At 62.2% G+C, this 23,406-nt stretch overlaps 1 protein-coding gene across 1 annotated transcript in view; it reads right to left on the bottom strand.

Annotated features, from left to right (window-relative positions):
* Window positions 1-9,098, bottom strand: part of DTX1 (deltex E3 ubiquitin ligase 1) — a 36,552-nt gene extending 27,454 nt beyond the window's left edge. The window contains exon 1 of the mRNA XM_075012482.1: window positions 8,551-9,098. Coding sequence (XP_074868583.1) covers window positions 8,551-8,809 — 259 coding nt within the window. The 5' untranslated portion in view covers window positions 8,810-9,098. The remainder of the gene's footprint in view (window positions 1-8,550) is intronic.
* Between the last annotated feature and the right edge of the window lie 14,308 nt (window positions 9,099-23,406).

Genomic DNA, 23,406 nt, shown 5'->3' with positions numbered 1-23,406 from the left:
CCAGCCTGGACTGTGGGTCCCTCCCAGCAAGGGCCGGTTTGCCCACTGCACACCCCCCGCCCCACGCCAGGCAAGTCACGGCCGGGGTGGCCGAGTGTCCAATCACACAAGCTCAGACACTCTTGTCCCAGCTGCTGCCACGCCCCCTTCACTTTCCCAGGCCTGGGGCAGAGGGCGAGGGCGCCAGCGGGGCGCGAGCAGCCGCCCCAGCACGACCTGTGGCCTGGAGCAGGCAGCAGTGACAGGGTGCCTTGTCTGCGCAGCGCCACCCGGGCCTGCCACGCACACATGCCAACCAGTGGGGCCAGGGCGCCCCTCACCTCCCCCGCCAGGGAAAGCCGGAGACACAGGTGGCACGTGACCTCCAGCATGGCCCTCACAACGGAGGGAGTCCCCAGGATGCATCACCGCAGTTCGCCCAGCCCTGTTCATCACCACCAGGTCCCCTTTAATGTTTCCATCCGGGGTGGGATAAACTGTGTTGTGTGCACACAGGCACCACAGAGAGACATGCACCCTGCGGGCGCTCTGCTAACCAGCCGGGCAGCATCTGCATCTCTCCTGAGCGGCTCCCTAGTGCACAGCCTCCAGGGAGCGCAGGACCCGCTGGACACACACCCACGGACAGGCACAACGCGCTGGCTGCTGACCAAAATGCAGCGGCTGAGTCTGCTGCAGTAACACCGTGGCCTTGGTCGACCCTGGGAAACGAGCAAGTGAATTTTGAGGCTTCCAAAAAAATATCTCCAGGTTCAGCCTTTAAAATCAGTCTCCAGCCCCCACCAGCCCACTTGCTCCCTCCACTGGGAAGGTCCTCGGGTGTCCTCCAGTTTTCTCCTTCCCGGTCCCATGGCCCTGCAACCTCCTCAACGCCAACTACCAGCCAGATGGTGTCGCTTTCGAGGCACCAAGAACTGAGCGCGCCGCTGCTGCCAGTCCCAGGGAGGTAGGCAGGACAGCAGGATCTAGACCCAGCCCCATTTCATCCTGGGGATGGCGACTGAAGAGAAATGGAGGTTCTCTTCCCAGGTGTCTGGCTGAGCAGCGCCCCCCTTTGGACAACTCCCCATCAAACCAACCCACCCGTGCACGCCACAGGGGTGAGCTGTGTCTGGTGTGGGGGAATCGGGTCGGTCAGGCCCATACACGGGTCTGTCACTGGTGGGGAGAGATGCCCTGTTCGTGATGTCTGGTTCCCCTGTCCCAAGAGAATCTCTTTTCCTCTTCACCAGGGCAGGGCATCCTTGCTCCAGCGCCCTGATGCCTCTGTATTCTGGAAGGACGCTGTGTTCTCCAAGCCAGCAATGGTCTGGCGACCAGTCAGCTTCCTTCAATGAGCTCTCCACACCGCGGCCCCTTCTGCATGGAGGTCAGAGCTGACGGGAAGACCCACAGACAACTGGACAGAAACTGTGGCTCTCTGAATGCAGCCACGGTGGGTCGGGAATCTACCCCACAAACGAAATACAGGCGGAGATGGGACCAGCCTGGGAACACGACAGCTTTCACTGCTCTTCCGCTTCAGGCCAGAACTGCATCCCCGCCACGCTGAGGCTTAGCAACGGTCTCACAAGGAACACGTGGCACTGAGGATCTCGGGGTCAAGCTCATCATGGGTTTATGGCTCCACCTGGAAATCCCCACGCTGATCTTCAGCTTTGGCTGAGCCCCACTCCTGAGTGCCCTGCCCCTGACCTGCACTTGCTTGGGGAAAATGCTCATCCAGCAGCCTTGCCTGCTGCACAGGACAACAAAGCCTGGCTCACGAGTGTGTGCTCTAGCACAGCCTGCACTGGGCCATGCAGGCAGAGCACCTGCCACTATACCCATTGTCTGGGTATAACAAAAGCTTCAGCTAATGATTGGGTCCCAACTGCACTGGAATGGAAGAAGCATCTACTGAATCTGCCAGGATCCAGGACTCCTGAGCCCAAAGGAGGGGAGTCTGGATGCAGCCAGGGGCGAGGCTCAATGGATCCAGATTTTTGTCCCCACCCGGAATGGACTCTGGGTAGCCATCAGATTGCAAATTCCATTTGTAGCACGTTCTGTATTCAGCTGGCGCTGATGCGTAAGCCATTTCTGCTGCCGGAGCGGCGAAGCTATTGATTTCTGCCACCACTAAGTAAACTGCTATTAATTACACGAGCATCCCACAGGCCGCGAGAGTCAGATGGCTCTTTCTTTGCCTTTCCCAGACAACAGAGGTTGGCCCCCAGCAGGGCAAGAGGACCTGGCCGACCTTAGGGGGAGGCTGCAGCTTTGCCAATGGAGCAGTGGGGTTAGACCCAGGCTTGTTCCCAACTCCCCTTTGGCTGGCTGGGGCCTGCTGCACTGCTCGCCACTACAGTAATTGCAGGGGGGTCTGACCAGGGTGGCCATGGTTGGGGTGCCCTTTCTGCTGCGGAGAAACTGGGGGAAAAGCAGAGAGAAATGCTCCACAAGCTGCACCTCCCTCGGCCAGCTGCCTTGGGACCTGCCCAGTGCCGGACCACCAACACTCCCACTGCACACTGGGCTCTGAGAAGACATTTAGGGGTAAATTACAGTAAATAACAGCCCAGAACACGGAAAGCCAGGACTGGTGGCTGGAAACAAACTTTACGGGACCGCAGGAAACTTGGCCACACCCCAATGGATCAGCCCCCCGATGGGGCTCACTAAACTCCCGCCAGATTACGGAGGTGGCCACGAGGGAGCTACGGATGAGAGAGGTTCAACCTGTACTGCGGAGAGGGAAATGCGAACTGAGTGTGGAGGGAGACAGGGAGGTGCAGCAAGAGAAATGTGAAAGGAGGAGAGCTGCAGGAGATCGTGTGCTGGCAGGACAGCTGCCTGAGCTGCCGCTGTCCGGCCTCATCTCTTCTGGCTAGGGCAGCGTGCAGGACCCCAGGAGTGGTTGTGACTGTGGGAGAGAGAGAGAAGTGCGTATGTGCGCAAGAGCACGCAGGCGCGGCTTGCGTGGGAATCCCTGGCACTCGCTCAGCCTGTGGCAGACCATGGTCCCCACCCCCTGCAGCACGTGTGCGTGTCGGGGAAGGAAGCAGGGGAGCTACCCACCAGTCTGGTCCCTACATCGCCTCGCCAGGCCCAGCCGTCAGGGCTGAAAGCAGGTCAGGCTGCCACAGATGCGCCGACGCGGCATGCTGAGCTGCCCAGCACCACGCTGCACGGGGGCGGAGCCTGGGGCTGCTCCAGCTGCGGGCAGGGGCTCGGACACGGCCTGCCTCGCCTGCGAATGCCGAGTGCCTCTGACCAGGGTGGGAACCTGTGATGGAGTGGGGTGGGGGGTGCATGTGTGAGACTCAGGCTGGATGTGAGAGACAAGCAGAGCAGCTCCCAGTGGCTAAGGATGACCCTGGGGCTATAACCCAGGCTGGCAGGTAACACCTCTGCCCTGAAGAAAGAGGAGGGAGGAGCCGAGCTGGGTTTTGAATCGGGGGTGGCAGTTAGGAAGCTGGGGAAAGAGGAGCTGGAAGGCAGCCAGCCTGAGGAGGGGGAAAGCTACACCCCAGAGGGGCACCCCTAGGGCTCCTCTCCCCAGGACGGGTTGGAAGGACTGTCTCTGACTGCTGTACTGTCGCTTCTGTGAGAAACTGGGCCTCTATTGCCTAATAAACCTCCTGTTGTACCTGCTGAGTGAGAGTCACTCCTGCCTGGGGACAGGGTGCAGTGTAGGGGGACCCCTGAACCCCATCACAGAACCTCTCTGGGCTGGGGGCCACTGCTCCGCTGGCAAGTCAGTCAGGGCCACACAGCCGTGAGAAGCAAACAGCCCTGACGGACGTGGCCCCTCACAGCCCAGCGCCCGCCAGCAGGGAGTTCAGGGCTCCCCCTCTGGGGGCCCCGGGGAAGCCCAGGCGAGCGGTTCCCTGGGCTGCCATTCCCCCAGCCAAGGAGGAGTTGCTCCCTCCCTGCACCAGGCAGAGCCTGTGGGCAGGGGCTGGGTCAGGCCCACACGGCTAGGGCTCCCCACCCCCCATAGTAGTGGGGAGCTGCCACTGACGCTCCAGCCCTATGGGGGGCTGCAGGGCTGGAGTGCTAGCACAGGCTCCCCCTGGATCCAGCCCATGGGCTGTAGGATCCCCATTGCTGCTTTCAAGGGATCTCCTGCCCAGTGTCTTCTCCCTCCCCCAGCGCCGTGGGGCTCAGGCATCAGCCACCTGGGCGGTGACCAGGAACATGGCCCTAAGCACGGTCCCAGTGCCCTGCTGCACGGGGGGACAGCTCCCCGTGACTCTTGCAGGGCCAGGAGAAGCCTGAAAAGGGTGGCAAAGGCACGGGGGACCCCGGGCTTGGCCGCCACATGGTGAGTGCTGCAGTGGGCACTCCTGGGAGCTGCGCTGCTACGGGCACACACTGGCTGGAGGTGGCTTCAGGACCCCCTCCCCCGGTAAATGGGCAGGAAAGCCAGAGGTGCAAGATTCCCCCCAGCCCAGGCACCCCAGTGTGAGCGCACGCCGGCTGGGAGCTGCTCTCTCTCTGGGCTCAGACAGCCGCAGAGCCACACGCGCACACAGTCCCCAGCACTGCCAGGTTTCACCCACCGCCGCTGCACATGCTTCCCCGGCTGGAAAACCTCCGCATGGGCCCACGGGGAGAGCAGCTGGCACCGGTGCTTTGCGAGGCCGTCCGCAGCAAGGGGGGGCTTACCGGGGAATCCCTGCACAAGCCAGAGGGTCCACGCCAGGCTCTGCCAGGAGCCCGGGGAGGCTGGATGGCGAGAGTTCGCAGTGCAGAGGTGATCAGAGCGCTGGAGTGCCACACCTTGCCAGCAAGTCTCCAGGCCTCCAGCCAAGCAACCCGCAGCCCTGTTTGCTGGTCTCTGGGCCTCCAGCCTGGGCAAGCGGGGAAGCGAGGGCAATAACCAAGGCCTAGGGTTTATTTATTATTGCTACAATAAGCCCAGACACGCCCCACGAGATAGATTAGAAACATTCCAGGACAGGTCTACCCCATCCCAGGAAGGCTCCCCACCTCAGTCAGAGCTGCTAAGCAGAGGGAAAAAGCCAGGGGTCGGTGGCAGAGCCAGGAACCAGAACTAGCTGCACGACCCCCTGCATCCTTCACCCACTGACTGGCCATCCCCACGGTGCTTTGCCAAACTTTGACCAATCCTGAAAAATCCCAGGCTGCAAAGGCACCTTCCAGCTGCCCAGCCATGCCGGAGACCCAGTCACCCTCAACCCAGCAGGGAGCGGAGGTGGTGACAGGCTCCGGGGAGAAATCTCTGCATTGGCTTATACCACACAAATCACCAGGCTGGGTCAGCCCAGGAGCCCACCTAGGCCAGCAACCTGTCTCAGCCTGACTAGCAACAGCTGCTTCATAGGACAGGTGCAAGGAACTCCCTATTGGACACTTATGGAATAACTCTCCTCAGAGGGCAAGTTTCTTCCTGACCTCACTTATGTGTGGTTGGCTCGTGTCCTGAAGCCTGAGGGTTTGTCTCCTTTCTAACCACAACACGTAACTGGAGAGGCCTCATGAGCCACAGAAAGGTCCAGCCCTTTTCTGAATCCTACTAAACCCTCGGCCTCAACAGCATCTTGTGGCAAGGAGTTCTCCAGATCAGTTAGATGTTGGGTAAAATGTAGGGCCATACATCAGTATCCGCCAGAGGTGCGTATCACTCGGGGTTGCAATCCTACAGCAGCTTGGCTCTACTGGGAGTCGATCTCGGAGTAAAGGAATGAATGTTTTCTTTCTGCCAAGGATGTTTGTTCTCCCGGAGATGCTGATCCTTGTGCAGAGGTCAGGATCTGGATAGGCTCTGCACCAAATGCCTGTGAATTGCACCCACTTCTACTTACTGCAGCAGAACCTGGAAGCTCCAGGCCTGGGCCAGGTCTCCCTTGCTAAGGGCTGTGCAGAACGGTGTGCACAGCTCTGGCACACCACAAGTCCGCCTTGCGCACACAGCAGAGCGCTGGGCGCATTCTCCACAGTGTTAGAAGAGGAGCCAGGGGTTGCTGAGGGTCAGCGTGACCTGCCCCCTGCAAGCTACGCCATGTGGTGTACTGGTGTGATGGGGTTCAGGGGTCCCCCTGCACTGCACCCCGTCTGCTGGCAGGAGTGACTCTCACTCAGCAGGTACAACAGGAGGTTTATTAGGCAACAGAGGCCCAGTTTCTCACAGAAGCGACAGTACAGCAGTCAGAGATAGTCCTTCCAACCCGTCCTGGGGAGAAGACCCCGAGGGGTGCCCCTCTGGGGTGTAGCTTTCCCCCTCCTCAGGCTGGCTGCCTTCCAGCTCTCCCTTCCCCTAGCCTCTAACTGCCGCCCCCCATTCAAAAACCCAGCTCGGCTCCTCCCTCCTCTTTGTTCACGGCAGAGGTGTTACCTGCCAGTTGTAGCCCCAGGGTCATCCTTAGCCACTGGGAGCTGCTTTGCTTGCCTCAGACATCCAGCCTGACTCACACATGCCCTCCCCCCACTCCACCACATCACAACTGGAATGGTACGAATGTGGCTGAGCGGGCACAGCAGGCCCAGGGGTACACCCACCTGCAATGCACCTCTTCTCTTGCTGCAAGACAAAGAGGCTCCAAGCTTGGACACCCAGCCCCCATCGCTTCCCCGTGTTCCAGCCAACACCAGGTACAGCGCATGCAGCCTGGGCATTCTGGACCCACCTGGGCCCTAGGTACCTCTGCACTGCTGGGCACCTGCCATGCCACCCAGCGTGCCAGTGCCGACCACGTAGGAAACACCTGCAGGGACACAGAGGCACCCGCCAGCAGACGGGGCACCCAGGCAGAACGCACCTCCCCACTGACAGTACAAGGGGCTGTGCTCACTGCGGACGGCGCCTCCCCTGGCCCATCTGGAAACCACGCTGTACGCCGTGTGCCCAGAGCCAGTCCCTCCGTAGGACAGCCTGGGCCCACAGCAGAGGTCAGGCCCACCCCTGCGCTCACCAGCAAGGCAGGGAGCTGTGGAAAGCGGCACAACCTGCCAGGGCAGGGCAGGGCAAGGCCTGGGTGGCTGCATCCCATGTCCGCGCCCTGCTTCGGCCTGGCGCCATGCCTCCCCAGCAGCCCCTGGGTCCCGCTGCTTGAGGGAGGGGGCTTGAGGGTGTGCAGCAGGGGAGGGCGGGGTGGGGGGGGAGCAGGCACAGCTTGGGGGCGAGGTGCCAGAGGAGGGGCAGGAAGAGGCAGGGCCCAGAGCACGGAGGGGCTTGTCCAGTGCCTCGCAACCCCTGGGGACGGCCCGGTCGACCCCTTCCTGCGTGTCGGCTCCTACCCCCTTCTCTCCCTCCTGGCACCCCAGGAGCTGCTGCGGCCTCTGGGGGACTCAGCCCGCCAGGCCGGCCACTAAGGGGGTTCCCCTCCCGCGCTGGCTTCAGGATCTCTTGGGTCCACACAGCACTGGGCAGCCCTCCTGCCACTGCCCCGGCACTCAGACCAGGAGCCGGCAGCCTCGTGTTCCCTGCCCTGAGCAGTGCCACGCTGCAGAGGCTGCCAGGAGCCCACAGTCCCTCCTTCCAGCTCGCCCTCCAGCTCAGTTCTGCGCGGCTGGGCCCTCTCCTCCCCAGGAGGAGGCCCCCTCGCAGGCCGCCAGAGCGAGCTGCCCGCTGGCAAGGCCAGGCCGCAGCCCGGGAGCAGGGTCGGCAGGGTGATGGCAGCCTTACAGCCCCCTGCCACTGCTAACGCCCAGCCCCCGCCCGGCCAGCCAGCTGCAATGGAACAGACAAAGAGCACAAGCCGAGCACACAAAGCCAGGGCCCCCCCGCCCCCGGTTACCTCAGCAGGGCACAGGGGAGACCACCGGGGCGGCCTCCATGCCCCCGCAGAAGCAGGGCGCCCAGGAGCCAGGGGCTTGCTGGTGTCATTGGCAAAGGCACCTTTGTGGGAGTCTGGGGCTAGGAATCGCTGTATTTCACCCCCTTCCTGGCCACGGCGGGTACTGCTCCTGAGCCAGACGCTGCTGCAGTCTGTCCTTGTGTGGTGCAGCCACTGCTGCCCCGGCCCCGGCCCCAGGCTCACAGCAGGCAGCAGATTCCCCACTGAACAGTTCTCCCGTCCCCACCCAGCTCTCCAGCTGCTTGGTGCCTTCCCAGCCTCGAGGCAGACCCACACCCCCTCCAGGGCGTCCCCGTGACCAGCCAGCAGCAGAAACACATGATGCTGCACGGCCTCCCTCCAAAGCCCTTGCTGGGGGTGGGTGTCGTCATCCTCATTGCACAGGCCTGGGAGAAACTGAGGCACGCAGCAAGGAAGGGACTTGCCCCAGCTCTCCCAGCAGGAAGGTGTCAGACCCACCCCAGTCAGCACACCAGCCTCTGGCTGGAGGCAGGGATGGGAGCGTGGAAGGAACCAATTCCTCCTCGTTCTAAGTGCTAGGGCTGAGGCCAGCACCAGTGGACTCTTCTCTCCTGCCGGGCTGGTGGCAGCACCAGGCGGGACCAGCTCAGCCCTAGACACGTCTTTGCCAGGCACAGAGGCAGCGCCGATCGGAAACCCAGGCAGAGGGTCCCCACCCTGCGGGCCAAGCCCGACATCCCCCCCGGGCCACCCCTTGTCCCGGCCACGCAGGGCCTGCCCCTACCTGTGTCCTGGCGGAACTGGTGCATGGACTGCAGGTCAATGACGTAGGGAGTCAGCTGGGGATCCACCTGCCCCAGCACCACGCTGCCCCGGGCGTCCTCCTTCAGCACATTCTCAATGTGGTGGCAGACGGCCGCCGTGTAGGGCCGCCAGCGCCCGTGCTCGTTCAGCCACTCCCACACCACCACGCGGGCCAGGTTCTGCGGCGGGAAGCCCAGGCCGCCAACTGAAATCAGCGCCCCTGGGCTCGGGCGCGACATGGCTGCAGCCTGAGCCAGGCAGACAGCAGAGGCCTCAGAGACGGGGATCTCAAGGGGAGGACATTGCCCCGGGGTGGTTCCCAGGGCCAGCTGGCTCCACCTTGACCACAGGCTTCTCGGTCCTTCCGCAAGCAGCACGGGCGAGGAAGAGGCAGTATCGCTGCGCTGGGCTGGCCCCCCGAGGGTTGATCCCGGGCTGCAGAGAGGCCGTCTGTCCTCTCAACTACACACAGAGCTGGGCTGCAGGAGCATCTTGGCCACACCTCCACCCGTGCTGCTCCAAAGAGCAGGTGCGCCTGCTGGGAGCAGGAGAAAAACGATCCAGCCCCTCTGGCCTCTGTTCCGCCAGACAGGAGAGCCCTGGGGAAATGCAGGGCCCCCTTGATCCCGTCCTGCGCTCCCCCTTCCCTGCCCAGCCCTGGTCACACTCAGCGCCCGGCGCGGTCAGGGATGCGGCTCCAGAGCCCGGCTGCCAAGCTGCAGGCTCTCGACTGCAGCGGCAGGAGGAAGGCAGAGCCTGGACCAGAATCTCGGGAGTCACCCGTCTCCAGTCCCTCGAGGCAGCTGTGCAGGGCCGCACAATCCATGCCGGGTGGTGGGTCCCGTCCCCACCCTGCTTCCGACAGACTGCTTGTCTCCGTCCCAGAAGGTCTCAGCAGGCCCCTTCCTCTCCACTGGGCTGGGCTGGGCTGAGCTGGGCTGGTCAGACAGGGCAACGGCTCCATCCCCAGGGCTCGCTGCAGGATACTCCTCTGAAACCCATCCCTGGGGAGGGTGCTCCCCTACGGCCGGAACGGCGGCACCATCCCGGCTCCGGCGCCTTTCCCGGGGGTGAGCCCAGCAGGGGGGAGTGGAAAGCTGGGCTGCGTCCTGGGGCTTGCCCCCCGCCCCTCCTGCTTGCTTCCTGCCGCTCAGACTCTGGCATGGACAGCTCCGCAGCAATGGCCAGGCCTCAGCTCGGGGGGGAATGACCCACCTGCTGCCAGAGGACGGGCGGGGGAGGCAGCCTGAAAGGGGAGAGCATCCATCAGCGACGGGGCTCTCTGTCTGGGAGAGGGCCCCTCCCGCGTCTGTACATTCCAGACACCCCAGGCTGTCTCCCTCCTCCTCCGGCTCCTGTCCCAGGCTGGCCCCTGGAGAACTCACTGCCCCCCTCTGCCCATTTCCTTCCCCAGGGGAGAAACCCCACAGTGCAGAGAGCCGGGGCGGGGGTACCGGTCCTGCCCGGCCCTCCCGGTGCACCAGCTGGCGCCGGACCTTGCAGGGGGAGCAGGATCGGCATGATAAGGGAGGGGGAAGCTGTTCCAGGCTTAGCCAGCCCTGCAGGCCCCTCGTCGCCGGCTGGCAGGCCCTGCAGTCACTGGGGCTAACCCATCCAGCCAGGGGTGTGGGTGATGGGCTGCCCTGGCCCAGCCTGCAGACAGCGGGCGCCTGGCCCGGCCCAGCGCTAATGAAGCCACTTCCCTAGGATCCAGACCACCGCCGCCCGGCTCTGGCTGCTCCGCATTGCCAGCTCTGCCCCCACCAAGCCTGCAGCGCCCCATCCACTCTCCTGGGGCCCCCTCGGGCGCTGGACACCCCGGGCTCCACAGGCCCCAAGCCCAGCCACAGACCCCTACTCCCTGGGCCGCCCCGAGCACCAGCAGTGTGGGGGGCTGAGCCCCCAGTGAAGCCAGTGCCCTGCCGACTGCACCCCCCCGGGTGTTTCCTGCAGCCTGGGCTCTTCTGCCCCCAGTGCTCACCAAGCCCCAACCCTCTCCCCAGCCCCTCCCCACCCCTCAACCTCCACTCCCTCCCCAGCCCCCATAGCTCTCACCTCCCCACCCCCCAGCTCTCAGCCTTCACCCCCTCCCCAGCCTCCAGCTCTCACCCCCAACCCCCCCGCTCTCAGCCTTCACCCCCTCCCCAGCCCCCAGCTCTCACCCCCCACCCCAGCCCCCCCAGCTCTCAGCCTTCACCCCCTCCCCAGCCTCCAGCTCTCACCCCCAACCCCCCCGCTCTCAGCCTTCACCCCCTCCCCAGCCCCCAGCTCTCACCCCCCACCCCAGCCCCCCCAGCTCTCAGCCTTCACCCCCTCCCCAGCCTCCAGCTCTCACCCCCAACCCCCCCGCTCTCAGCCTTCACCCCCTCCCCAGCCCCCAGCTCTCACCCCCCACCCCCTCCCCAGCCCCCAGCTCTCAGCCTTCACCCCCTCCCCAGCCTCCAGCTCTCACCCCCAACCCCCCCGCTCTCAGCCTTCACCCCCTCCCCAGCCCCCAGCTCTCACCCCCCACCCCAGCCCCCCCAGCTCTCAGCCTTCACCCCCTCCCCAGCCTCCAGCTCTCACCCCCAACCCCCCCGCTCTCAGCCTTCACCCCCTCCCCAGCCTCCAGCTCTCACCCCCAACCCCCCCGCTCTCAGCCTTCACCCCCTCCCCAGCCCCCAGCTCTCACCCCCCACCCCAGCCCCCCCAGCTCTCAGCCTTCACCCCCTCCCCAGCCTCCAGCTCTCACCCCCAACCCCCCCGCTCTCAGCCTTCACCCCCTCCCCAGCCTCCAGCTCTCACCCCCCACCCCAGCCCCCCCAGCTCTCAGCCTTCACCCCCTCCCCAGCCCAGCTCTCAGCCTCCCCGGCCCCTCCCCAGCGGCCCCAGACCCACCTGGCGCGGGCTGCGCGCCGCCGCGGCCGAGGGGAGGGGAGGGGAGGGGAGGGCTCGGGCTGCCGCAGCCGGAGGAGCGAGCGCGCAGCGGGGCGCCGGCAGAACAACAAGCCGAGCCGCGGGAGGAGGCTGCGCACAGCGGCTCCGGAGCATGCCGAGCGGGAGCCCCGCCTGGCCGCCGCCGAGCCGCGCTGCGCCGGGCCCGGAGAAAGGGGCGGGGGGCGGCGTTAAAGCAGCGGTGCCCCGCCGAGGTCCCCCAGCACCCGCACCCTTGGGCCCAGAGCCCAGCCGGGACCAGTGCCCCTGTGGCACCGCTGGGGAAACTGAGGCACGGGGCGGGCGCAGGGGTGTTGCTCAGTCCCGGAGCTGGGACTAAACCTCGGCTGTCCTGGCTCCCACTTTCTAATGCCGACAACCCCTGTGCTGTAGTGGGGGGCTCCTGCTGGGGGTAACCTGGCGCCCAGGTGATACCTCTGGGCTGCAGACAAAGGGCAGGTGGAGCCCGAGGGGTTTGAATTGGAACTGGGAGTTGGAAGCAGTGAGTCTGGGCTGGGAGAGAGAGGGACAAAGGGGGGGGCCAGGCCCCGGCCTGGGGGACACTTTGAGGCCTCCTCTCCCCACAATAGATGGGACTGGCTGTCTCTGCCGGCGGCACTGACTCCTCTGTACGACGCTGTGTCCTGTTGGCTAATAAACCCGCTGTTCTCCTGCCGAGTGAGAATCACTCCTGCCTGTGGACGGGGTGCAGGGCCCCCCCCACTCCATTACACCCCCCTGCCTCCAATACTGGCTGCACCCCAGCTGGGCAGGGAGTCCCCTGCGCCAAGCCGTAGGGCCCAAGGGTCCCCGGCCCAGCAGCTTTCTGCAAAGTGGGCTCAGCCCCACTCGGACCCCAGCTACTGATGCAAACAGGCGGTGGTCTGTGGGGGCCTAGCTGACTTGCCCAGCCACCCCAAAGTGGCCTGGCATGTGGGGCTGACCCTCCATCATGCCGTGCCCGGCTGGGGGCTTCCTGCCCCGCCCAGCCTCGCAAGCACTGGGGTGCTGCACCTGCACCGCAGCTGAAAGTCGTCCCCCACCCCATGGGAATCGGAAAGGGTGCCCCTCCACGTACCCCAGCTGGCCTCTCCTTGCTGCCCGAGCAGGTAGCCACCGCATGCCCACTGGCGAGAATGGCAGAGAGGTGGCCTGCCAGTTCCCCGCATGTCCCCAGAGTGCTGTGTGATTACTGTGGAGATGGATCCCTCCCTCCCCATGCGTCCCCTTTGTCTCTCTATCTACCCACACCCCCCCATGTATCTGTCCATCTGCCACCACACCCCCATGTATCTATCCATCCGCTACCACACCCTGTCCATCTGTTCAACCGCCACCACACCCCCATGTATCTATTCATCCCCTACCACACCCTGTCTATCTGTCCATCCGCCACCACACCCCCATGTATCTATCCATCCCCTACTGCACCCCGTCTATCTGTCCATCCCCTACCACACTCCATCTACCTGTCCATCCTCTACCACACCCTGTCCATCTGTTCAACCGCCACCACACCCCCATGTATCTATCCATCCGCTACCACACCCTGTCCATCTGTTCAACCGCCACCACACCCCCATGTATCTATCCATCCGCTACCACACCCTGTCCATCTGTTCAACCGCCACCACACCCCCATGTATCTATCCATCCCCTACCGCACCCCGTCTATCTGTCCATCCCCTACCACACTCCATCTACCTGTCCATCCCCTACCACACCCTGTCTATCTGTCCATCCCCTACCACACCCCCCATGTATCTGTCCATCCACCACCACACCCCTATGTATCTGTCCATCCATCACCATGCCCCGTCTATCTGTCCGTCCCCTACCACACACCCTATGTATCTATCCATCTGCTACCACACCCTGTCTATCTGTCCAACCACCACCACACTCCCATGTATCTGTCCATCCACTACCACACCCCATCTACCTGTCCATCCGCCACCACACCCCGTCTATCTGTCTGTCCCCTACCACACCCCCCATGTATCTATCCATCTGCTACCACACCCTGCCTATCTATCCAACCGCCACCACACCCCCATGTATCTGTCCATCCACTACCACACCCCATCTATCTGTCCATCCGCCACCACACCCCGTCTATTTGTCCATCCCCTACCACACCCCCATGTATGTATCCATCCACCACCACACGCCCATCTACCTGCCCCCAACACACACCCCCTCTAGCTCTTTCGCTATCCAGGCTTTCCTATGTTGTCTACGTTGCCAACCCCAAAGCATTCCAGAGTCTGGAGTCCGGAGTCCAATTGCCAAATGAGAGAGGGAGATTTTAAAACACAATGATCGGTTTGAAGTCCTTTGTCTTGCCTTTTAGTGTCGGAGCCATTAGGCCAGTGTTGCTGACATTTCTGGAGACCGCGGCACACCAAACCACCCCATTTTTGTGTGGAACACCTCTGAACAGTTTCTTCAAAAAAATTGTCAGGCCAAAAACCAAACGAAAACCGAAACAGCAACACACGCAGCGAAACCAAACAGAAGTCAATGGGTCAGGTAGCGGCACAATGGGGACATAGCAGAGCATCTGGTTTTACCAAGAGAAAGTGCACACTTCGGGTTATCTTCCCCAATGCCGGCAGCACGCCCGTGAATTGCTCACGCAGCGCCAGCGTGCCGTGGAAGGGTGCCAGCTTTATGCTGCACTTAGGGTACATATTGAGCTTTTCTCTGAGGCTGGGAACGATGGAAAGTTACCTTGAAGATGAGGGAGAGCTGAGATTCTCCCCTAATCTGCCTCCAGGAGTTGGGTCTGCAAGAAAACTCCCTGCAAGGCAGTAAGAGGTGTGATAGGGGCAGGAGAGGAGACCTGTGTGATAAAAGCAGCACTCCACAATCTCCAGGATGAGAGAAAAGGAGAACTCGGGAAACAGGAGGAGCAACCTCTGAGGAGAAGGTCACAAACCTGCAATGCACAGGCCCCCGGTGCTGCCTTCTGCCCACACAAATACACAGTGGGAGGCGGGCGCTGTCCCTGGAGAGCTCATAAAGGGACCCAATTACACACACAAAGAGATGGCAGGAAACAGTCACAAGTACTTGTCTTTCCCACTGCAGGGGGCTGCCTCCTGGACACCACCAAACACAAGCAGCCTGGTAGCACCTAAACGACCAACCGATTTCTTTATTCAGTGATGCGCTCTGGTGGGGAAGACCCCCTTTCCTACAGGACAGCTTGCTTTGTGTGAAGCTACAGACGAACCTCTCTGAGACTCTGGGAAATCAGTTTAATGGTGAGAACTTTCAAGCTGAGTGGCCAAAACTAAAGGCCCCCAGAGAGAGGCCACATTTGCATATGGATCTGCAAAACATTTGCTGTCAAAGCTGGGGCCACGTTTTGTGCCAAAATCCGGTTCTGTTCTCGGTTCACACCTCCTAATGGGTGGGCCCCGCCGGCTGCCCCTCAGTCCATGCTGTGCACTCCTCCCAGGCCTGCTCACAAAAGTCCAATGCACCAGGTGTGTTCCCGCCCTGCGCCGGCCCAATGGCTAGCAGAGGAAAGGCCGGGGTGGGGAAGGGACACGGGGTAGAGGAAGTGATAGTGCAAAGCCTGGCCCCCAGTGTGTACGGCGGATATTCAGCGGCACCAAACCCAGCAGCCACCGTGGGATCGGAGGGGGCGGGTGGAGCCAGGAGCACCCAGGCAGGGCAGACAGGAGCTTGCTTTGCAGGGCTGTGTCTGAAGGCCACCCACCCAGCAGGGCTCACAGTTGCAGAGCTCTGCAGGTGTTGCGCTTATGATGCAAATCAACCCTCCCTGTGCAAAGCTGGGCTCAGCTGCCACAGAGCTGCTGCTGTCTTTGCTGGGGGGGGTGCAGAGCCGGGGGGCCCTGTTCTCCTGGGGTCAATGGGGAGCAGCTCCGGTGGCGCTGACCGAGATGCACCAGGATAACAGTGGAAGGGGAGTCGGGAATCTCTCCTCCCCCACCTCCGCTCCCCATGGCCGTGCTGGCCCATCTGCTGGGCCAGGCTTGGATCCCCCCGAGGCCCACGTGCACATAAGGAAGCGTGCCGGAGGTGGCATGCCGCAGGCCGGCCTCTTCACTAGGCTGAGCCTGCGGAGCCCGGGGGGCGGCCCAGTGCTGGGGCAGCGTGGGCAGGCGTTCCATGGGAGGCTGCAGTCTTGGTTTCTTCTGCCCTGTGCTGGAGAAGGGTGGCCGAGAGGGGCAGCAGGTTTCACCTCCGCTCCCAGAGGTGGGGCCTGGAACTCCTGCTTCCGTCTGCCCACTGCCCCTCCAGCGAAGCCAGGAGAGCCCCGCTTGGCTTCGCTGTCAGCGCAGAACCCTAACCACCTGCCGAGGAACAGGAACAACTCAACCTTCTTCCGCCCAGCTGGGGGAAGGGGAGCGACGGGGCCAGCGCATGACTGGCAAAGCCCTGGGCAGGTCACTGGGAATGGCAGGCTCTGGCTTGTTGAGGCGGAAGGCAGGGAAGGAGGAAGACCCTGCACTAAATGACAAGTCCCTTGGGTTAGATGATTAGAGTCCGTGGTGCCCCATCAGGCTGCACTGATGTCACTGGAGTTGTGCCCAGGGGCTGGGTCTCATGTTATCTTCTGGTGCCCTCTTGTGCCCCTTCCCCCTCTCGCCTCCAAGCCCCGGTTCCTCCATCTCCTTCGGCTCCTGTGTCTGTAACACCTGGGTGCCTCCGCTATCGCCCTTGTGACCCCCCCGGGGACTTGCCCACGTCAGGGCACTGTGGGTGACGGGGCTTTGGTCTGCAGCGCCCCCTGGTGGCTAATCTCATTCTGCACGTAACGCCCGCCTGCCCGCCCAGGTGCCCAGCACTGTGGGCCCAGGTCCCTGCTCTGCCTAGTGCAAGCTGGTGCTGGGGGTCGGCACAGCCCAGCGCCCTCCCCATCAGTGCTGCTCACTCGCAGTGGTCTGGCCACCCCTCTGCCATGCCAGCGGCTGAGCAGGGCCAAATCTGATCAGCGCTGGAACCCGGGCTGGGCACTGGGTCCCCCATGCCAGGAACAGGCAGTAGTCCCGCTTCAGGCTGAGTTCTTTCTCCATCTCCCCTCCCATGGGGAGGGGATCAGGGCTGGGGGCCAGGAGAGGGAGGCAATGGTGTGGCTGGGCTGTAGCCCTTCAGCAGGGGGAGGAGGATGCACGGCCCTATTATTTTGCCCCTCCTCCCACCTGGTTTGCCCTTGGGTGGGCACCCACACCAGGCCCGTCTCCGGGTGAGTGACACAGCCCCTGCCCCTGGTAAGCCCATGTTTAGAATTATGGGGCACCCTTTCCTGTCCGGCAGTTTGTCATCCGGAGCGCTCAGTAAGCGGCACTTTAACCAGACGCAATGCTAGTGACGTTCTCCGTAAGTCCGGTCCAGTCCAGTGAGAGTAAATACAAATCCACACAGCAGAGAGAGTCTCTTTGCAGTGCACAGTACTGCTGCTGTTGGTGAATAAAGTTCTCTGCAAACATTTGTGTTTGGTTGTTAATATCTAATCCCTTGCACAGCTCGGCACACCTCTCAGTCGCCCAGAATATTTGAGTATCCAGCCAGCTCCCCATCCGGGGGCTGCCGGGTAGGAAAGAGTTCACTGCATAAACAGCTCCCCACTTCCTGCTTCTAACTTTGCACCCGTGCGCGGAAACAGACTATACACCTTGGTAGATCATAATGTCTGGCTCTCATGAGCCGCGTTCTGTCTGAAGTATCTTCGAGGGATGCAAAGTCATATGCTAATTTTCATAAAGCACAAGGGGCCCTTGCCCCTCACAACTCAATGTCCATCGCCTTGGCCAGCCTGGGCTCCTAGGGTGTCTCTTAGCAAGCACTGCCCAGCTCCGGGCCTGCTTAGCTGCGAGGAGCAGACAAGGCCATAGTCCTCGTGGGGGCAGCCACAGGCTGGGATCACAGGATGGGGGAAGCTGGCAGGTCAGGGTCTCAATGGCAGCCCACAAGTGAACCCTGCAGAGGCTGCCCTTGGTCTCCCAAAGGCCTGGGCACGTCAGAACGAGGCCCCACCAAGTTTTCCTAGCTGTGCTTTTTGACTTATGTGCCCCTGCGATGGGGTGGACTAAGCCCCAATGCCTCCTACAGGAGGCCAGAGGCTGTGCCACACCCCACCCCAGTGAGAGGAGCAGAAGAGAGGTCCTCCAGGCAGGATAGAGTGGCTGTCTCTGTGGCAGCCAATCAGGACCCCGCTGGCTGGTATAAAATAAGCTGCTGGGGGGTAGGGACTGGAAGTTTGTTACAGGTGGTTGGTTGGGGGAGATGTGTATACTGAGTGGATAACCACTAACACTATGCACAGCCCCAGGAGTGAGCTGAACTCAGACCTGGCATGGCTCAGGTCCAGCATCCAAGACAGGCCACAAGCCTGATCCAAGCACTGACAGCCCTGTGTACAGGGCTAGGCAGATCCTAGCCTCGGACCCTTGCAGATAACCAGACAAGGCAGCATCCAGAGGGCGTAATGCCAGGACCAAGGAGAGGACCCCATGGCCAGGCAAAGACCTTACGCAGCACCCCTTTGCAGCGGAGAGGTGTTCATAAGCAGGTGGGCCCTGTTACAGCCCCTATTGATTTTTTTTTTCTGGGGGTCAGATACACACAAGGATCCCCAGGCCAGCTCTGTGGGGACAGGCACATGGTCACAGGCTTCACCCAGCTTTGCAGATGGCAGGAGAGCTCTGCCTGAGGGATGCTGAGTTCCATTCCAGGCTCTGAAAGGGAAAGTGCTGGAGTGGTCCCAGGCCCTGCTGCTGCTTGTGTCCTTCAACCTCTCCTGTCCCCTTCCCCTCCAGCTCAGCTGCTCCTCATCTGCCCCCTCTACTTTCCTGCCCCCTCCCCTGGCTCCTTGACCCTCTGCTGTCCAGTCAAGCTGCTGCTTTCTTGCCTGTGCCATGCGGGGGCTGGGGGGCACAGAGTGCACAGGAGAGATGGTCTCCCTGGCATCTCACCACATGGACCTCAGGCAGTCAGGAGAAGCAATTCCCTGGAAGGTCCTGCCCAGGCCAGGCCTTGTGCCTTGCAGCTCTGTAGTTGTATTAGCAATGTTTAGTGCTAAGCATCACAATGGGAGGTGTGAACTCAGCCCCTGCCAGGATAATGGGCTAAACAATGACATGCAAACCAGATGCTCAGACAGTTGAATCCACATCCCAGCAGTGTGGGGCTTGTCAGTGTCATGCAGCCCACTGGTCAGGTGACCTGGGCTGAGCAAAGGACCTGAAATCAGGTGCTCAGACATCCCTTCCACCTGCCATGTAAATGACTGGGGTGGGCTGGCAAAGCCAGCAACCAATGGCAGTTTGCCACCCTGGACTCAAGAGGGAAGCATGAGGCGGACCGAGCAGCAGCCATCATAAGCTTTTGTCTTTTGTCCCTGTTTCCAAGGATCCACGTTGCAGCATGCTGACCCCAGCTTGCTGGCTCTATAGTTCTCCAGTAACAAAAGCTCTGTGACCTGGAATTATATCCCATACGGGCTGGACTTCAGAGACTTTCAAGAATCAGGATAGAACATCGCTGGCTGCATTAATGACTGGAATTGATGTATGTAAAGTGTCACTTTAACAATTGTTCTCTCTCGCCCTGTTCTTTCTCTTTCATTCATAAACCTTTTGATGTTTAGAGTCTAAAGGATCCGGCTTTCACATGGTGATCTGAATAAGATCCAAGTGTAGATTGACTGGGGTCTGTGGCTGGACCCTTTGAGGCCCAGAAGAATCTGTGTGCAGCTGGTGAAATAGGTTTAAGAACCTCTCACTGAGTAGGGGCTGTTGGTCTGGGCTGGGAGAGCAGCTGGGAAACCTGTGGGTTTCCTTGTGTGGCTCCTGGCTGGCCAGTGGGGCTGGCAGGGGTACTTTTGTGGCTGATTGGATTTGCCTGAGTGACAAGCAGATCCCAGCCTGGGACAGTGAGTGGCCTGGACTTAAGCAAAGTTACCCTGGGTTGAGTTCTCTGGCTGTGCCCAGAAATGCCATCCTATAACACACGGGTGAAAAAACAAAGCAGTCAAGTAGCACTTTAAAGACTAACAAAATAATGTATCAGGTGATGAGCTTTCGTGGGACAGACCCACTTCTGCAGACCAGAGCCGGACCAGAACAGACTCAGTAGTTCGGCTCACTCTGTTACGGGTGAAAAAGATTGGCAGGGAAAGTGGGTGTGTCCACTCTCGGCTCCTCCCCCCCCGGCCTGGGCACACTAGCTCTGTCTGCTCCTACTCTTCCCCCACATGGGCACAATGGACCTGCCCCCTCCCTTCCCTTCCATTCCCTTCCCCCTCCTTGCCTGGCCACAATGGTTCTGTCTGCTCTCTGCTCCTCCCTCCCCCCCCCGCCCTCCATGTACACAATGGGTCTCTCCCCTCTTTGCTCCCCCCCTCCCCCGCCCCTCCTGTGCACAGTGGTGCTGCCCGCACTCTGCTCCCCCACCCTGCCCATGCACAGCGGCGCTGCCCGCTCCCTCCTTGTCCCCCCTCTCCTCCCGTGCACGGTGGCGCTGCCCGCTCCCTCCTTGTCCCCCTCCCCGCCCGCGCACGGTGGCGCTGCCCGCTCTCTGCCCCCCCTCCCCTCCTGTGCACAGTGGCGCTGCCCGCTCTCTGCTTGCCCCACCCTCCGCCCGTGCACAGTGGCGCTGCCCGCTCTCTGCTTGCCCCCCCCTCCGCCCGTGCACAGTGGCGCTGCCCGCTCTCTGCTTGTCCCCCCCTCCGCCCGTGCACAGTGGCGCTGCCCGCTCTCTGCTTGTCCCCCTCCCCGCCCGTGCACAGTGGCGCTGCCCGCTCTCTGCTTGCCCCCCCTCCCCTCCTGTGCACAGTGACGCTGCCCGCTCTATGCTTGCCCCCCCCTCCCCTCCTGTGCACAGTGGCGCTGCCCGCTCTATGCTTGCCCCCCCCTCCGCCCGTGCACAGTGGCGCTGCCCGCTCCCTCCTTGTCCCCCTCCCCGCCCGGGCACGGTGGCGCTGCGCGCTGCAGACCGGGGTGGGGAAGCCGAGCCTGGCTCGGACTAGCCGGGCCTCTGTGCCCTGCACGGCTCTGGGCTCCCCTGGGGAGGGGCGCGGTGCAGGACTCGCCGCCGGGTGCCACAGTCCCACGTGCCGCAGCACAGGGCCCGGAATTCCCAAGCGGAGACCCACGAGAAGTCCCGTGGCACCGTGTAGACTAACAGATCGGGAGCATGAGCCTCCGCGGGCACAGACCCGCTTCAGGTGCTCGTGCTCCAAAATCTGTTCCTCTCTGCGGTGCCACAGGACTTCTTGTGGGTCTCAAAGGTACCGACGGCCACGGCCACCTCTGACACTTGTCACCATCTGGAGACGTAACCGCAGTGCATGCTGGGCGGCCGCCGCCACCTGCTCTGTCCGTGCAGCGCCTAGCACATAGTCCCCGGCTGGAGCCCGTCAGCCCCCCGACTGTACAAATAATTCACGTGCCCTGGCAGCGCTGGAGCCAGCTCAGCCAGGAGCAGCGTGGGACCAGGGCGTGGCGCCCGGGAGCTGGAGAACCGAGGGGAGTGGAAGCGAGCAGGGAGCTCGGCCCCTGGGACTCGCTGCTTGGGAGAGGGCTGGACCAGCAGAGACTTGTTCCTGGGGCCTGGGAGAAGAATCCCAGTGACTCCTGGTGTCACGGCCCCTGTTTCCCAAGGGAGTCGCAAGCTTACCTCCTGCTGCTCTGTGTTTGCTCTGGAGTCCTGCACGGCGGTTGCCCCGACCCCGGGGACAGGATCTGTCAAACCCTGTGTGACAGGATGGGAGCGTGTACAAAAACCGCTACTCCCAAGCAGGTGGCGTTGGAGACCCGTGTTCGCCATAAGCTGAGCACTGGGGCAGCCACCCTGGCGGGATTCAAGTGCTGCCCAGCTGATTCGCAGCACACGCAGCCAGCAGCCTGTGTTTGTGGCTACAGGTGGGATGCATCTGCATGTCGTGGTGCACAAAAACTGTGTATTCTTCACACAGCTGGGAAAAGTGGGACCGCTGGCCAGGACCAGCATTGTGATCTCTCAGCTCTAACTACAGGGCTTGCCTGTGTCAGCTGGAGGAGGAGTGCGCCAGACACTGCCACCAGAGGATAAAAGAGACGTGCAGACATGCTCCCTCGCCCTCCCACTTCGCTCCCAGCCCTGGCTCTGGTTCCTCACTGGCTCAGGCTGTGCAGCCAGGGCAGGTTCTTTTTCACTTACCTTCTAGGGGGTTTCATCTGCCAGCTGTCGTGGACGGGGAAGTCGTCCCATTTTCTCCCTCGGGATCACTCGCTGGTCACCCTGCCAAGATCCAGATGCAGGAGAAGGACCTCCACCCTGGAGGCACGCGCAGAAGCCATTCACACAGGGAGCTTAGGAGAGTGTGCACTGGGTTTCTCCAGCATAAACCGCCCTGTATCTTACCTAGGCCTCCTGATCCCACTTCCCTGGGGCAGAGGATCCAACAGGGAGACCTGAGCAGTGCTGAAGCCCCCTCTTGATGCAGAACAGCATTGGGAGGGGAGCCAGGTGTCCCAGGCAGCTGGGAAACTGCAGCCTTGGGCTTCCACTTCTGCTGGCTCATGGCTCCATCTGGGGTAAAGGCACCTCTGAAATCCCATTGCACTGTGGCTTCCCAAATCCCTCGCCTGGAGCTTCTCTCTCTCTCTCTCTCTCTCTCTCTCTCTCTCTCTCTCATGCTGACCCTCTGAGCTGGCCCTGGCCGCCTGAGCACCTGCAGAACCCTCTCCATCTCCAGTCTGACGCAGCTCAGAAAATGGCCAGGCTCCTCCGGTTTAGTGGCAGCCAGGGTCTAGCCATACGGGCCTGGGGGACAGATTTCTGCCAGCACAGCAGCCTCTACCAGAGCAGGCAAAGGCAGAGCGGGAGCCAGCAGCTGGCCCACGAGGGCAGCCGCTTCGGCAGGGAAGCCAGGCTCACTGCTGACAGCTGGGTGGCGCATCCTCCACCACGAGGAATCTTCCAATTCCAGCCAGCGTCGGACGCCTTTTTCTACGACATACCCTGCTGCTCAGCCAGCAGCTCTGGGCTGGCTGCCTGTGGTAGGATCTGTGCTGGGCAGGAGGTCAGCTGAGGTGATCAGAACCCGAGGTCTGGAGCAAACACTGAGCTGCCTTCATGGCCTCCTGCTCCGTTCTAGCCTCAATCTTCGGCGCACTCACTAAACTGCCCCTTCCTGGGGCTGTGTCTGCCAGGAACCCGTGGGCAGGCTCGGCCGAGCCAGGGGCTTCACAAGTGCTGAGTCTATCTATAAGAACTGCCATCCTGGGTCGGATCGTGGCCCACCTGGGGGGGAGGGTAGCAGGCAGGCTCCTGGTGTCTGTGCTGACAGGTCAGGTCTACACCGTGTCCCTGTCACCTGATCACCACCTGTTCTCCGGGCAGGGTGAGAGTCATGTCTGCCTGCAGGTGGGGGCAGGGCCCGGGGACCCCCTCCCAAGGACGCAGGGTTTGCAGTTTGGGTCAGTGGCTCTCAGCCCTGCACTGTGCCCATCACACCCCACCGTCTCAGAGACTGAGCTCGGGGTCCAGCTGGGCAGCAGCAGGATGGGGGGGCCGACCAGGGGCCTGATCCTGGAGGATGCTAGGAGCAGTGGCTGGCCTGCTGACCCCATGGTGTAGACCAGGCTGGTGACTGCCCAGAGTGGCACAGGCCAGGTAGTAAGAGGTAGTACCTAGGGGCCCCTGTTGGAGGCCCTCAACCTGCAAGACAGCCCCAGCTGCAGAGGGCAGCCCATCTCCTGCCACACACTGCCGGGCCAGCTCCTGTTCTCGGGGGACTGCTGCCCTCTAGGGGAACATCTGTGGCTGGCCCCTGCCAAGGGAGTCCACCGTTGTGTGGATGCCGGGACCCAGCTGGAGCTCTGGCACTTTTACAGCTGTGGGGGCAGCTCCAATCAGTCCCACAGGGCCATGTGGGCAGGTCCAGGCCTCTGTGGGGCTTGTA

Source organism: Carettochelys insculpta, chromosome 18 (assembly GCF_033958435.1).
Source record: "Carettochelys insculpta isolate YL-2023 chromosome 18, ASM3395843v1, whole genome shotgun sequence".
NCBI classification, from domain to species: Eukaryota; Metazoa; Chordata; order Testudines; family Carettochelyidae; genus Carettochelys; species Carettochelys insculpta.
Note: the sequence above shows the minus strand (reverse complement) of the source record. Positions and strands in the feature narration are given on the sequence as shown.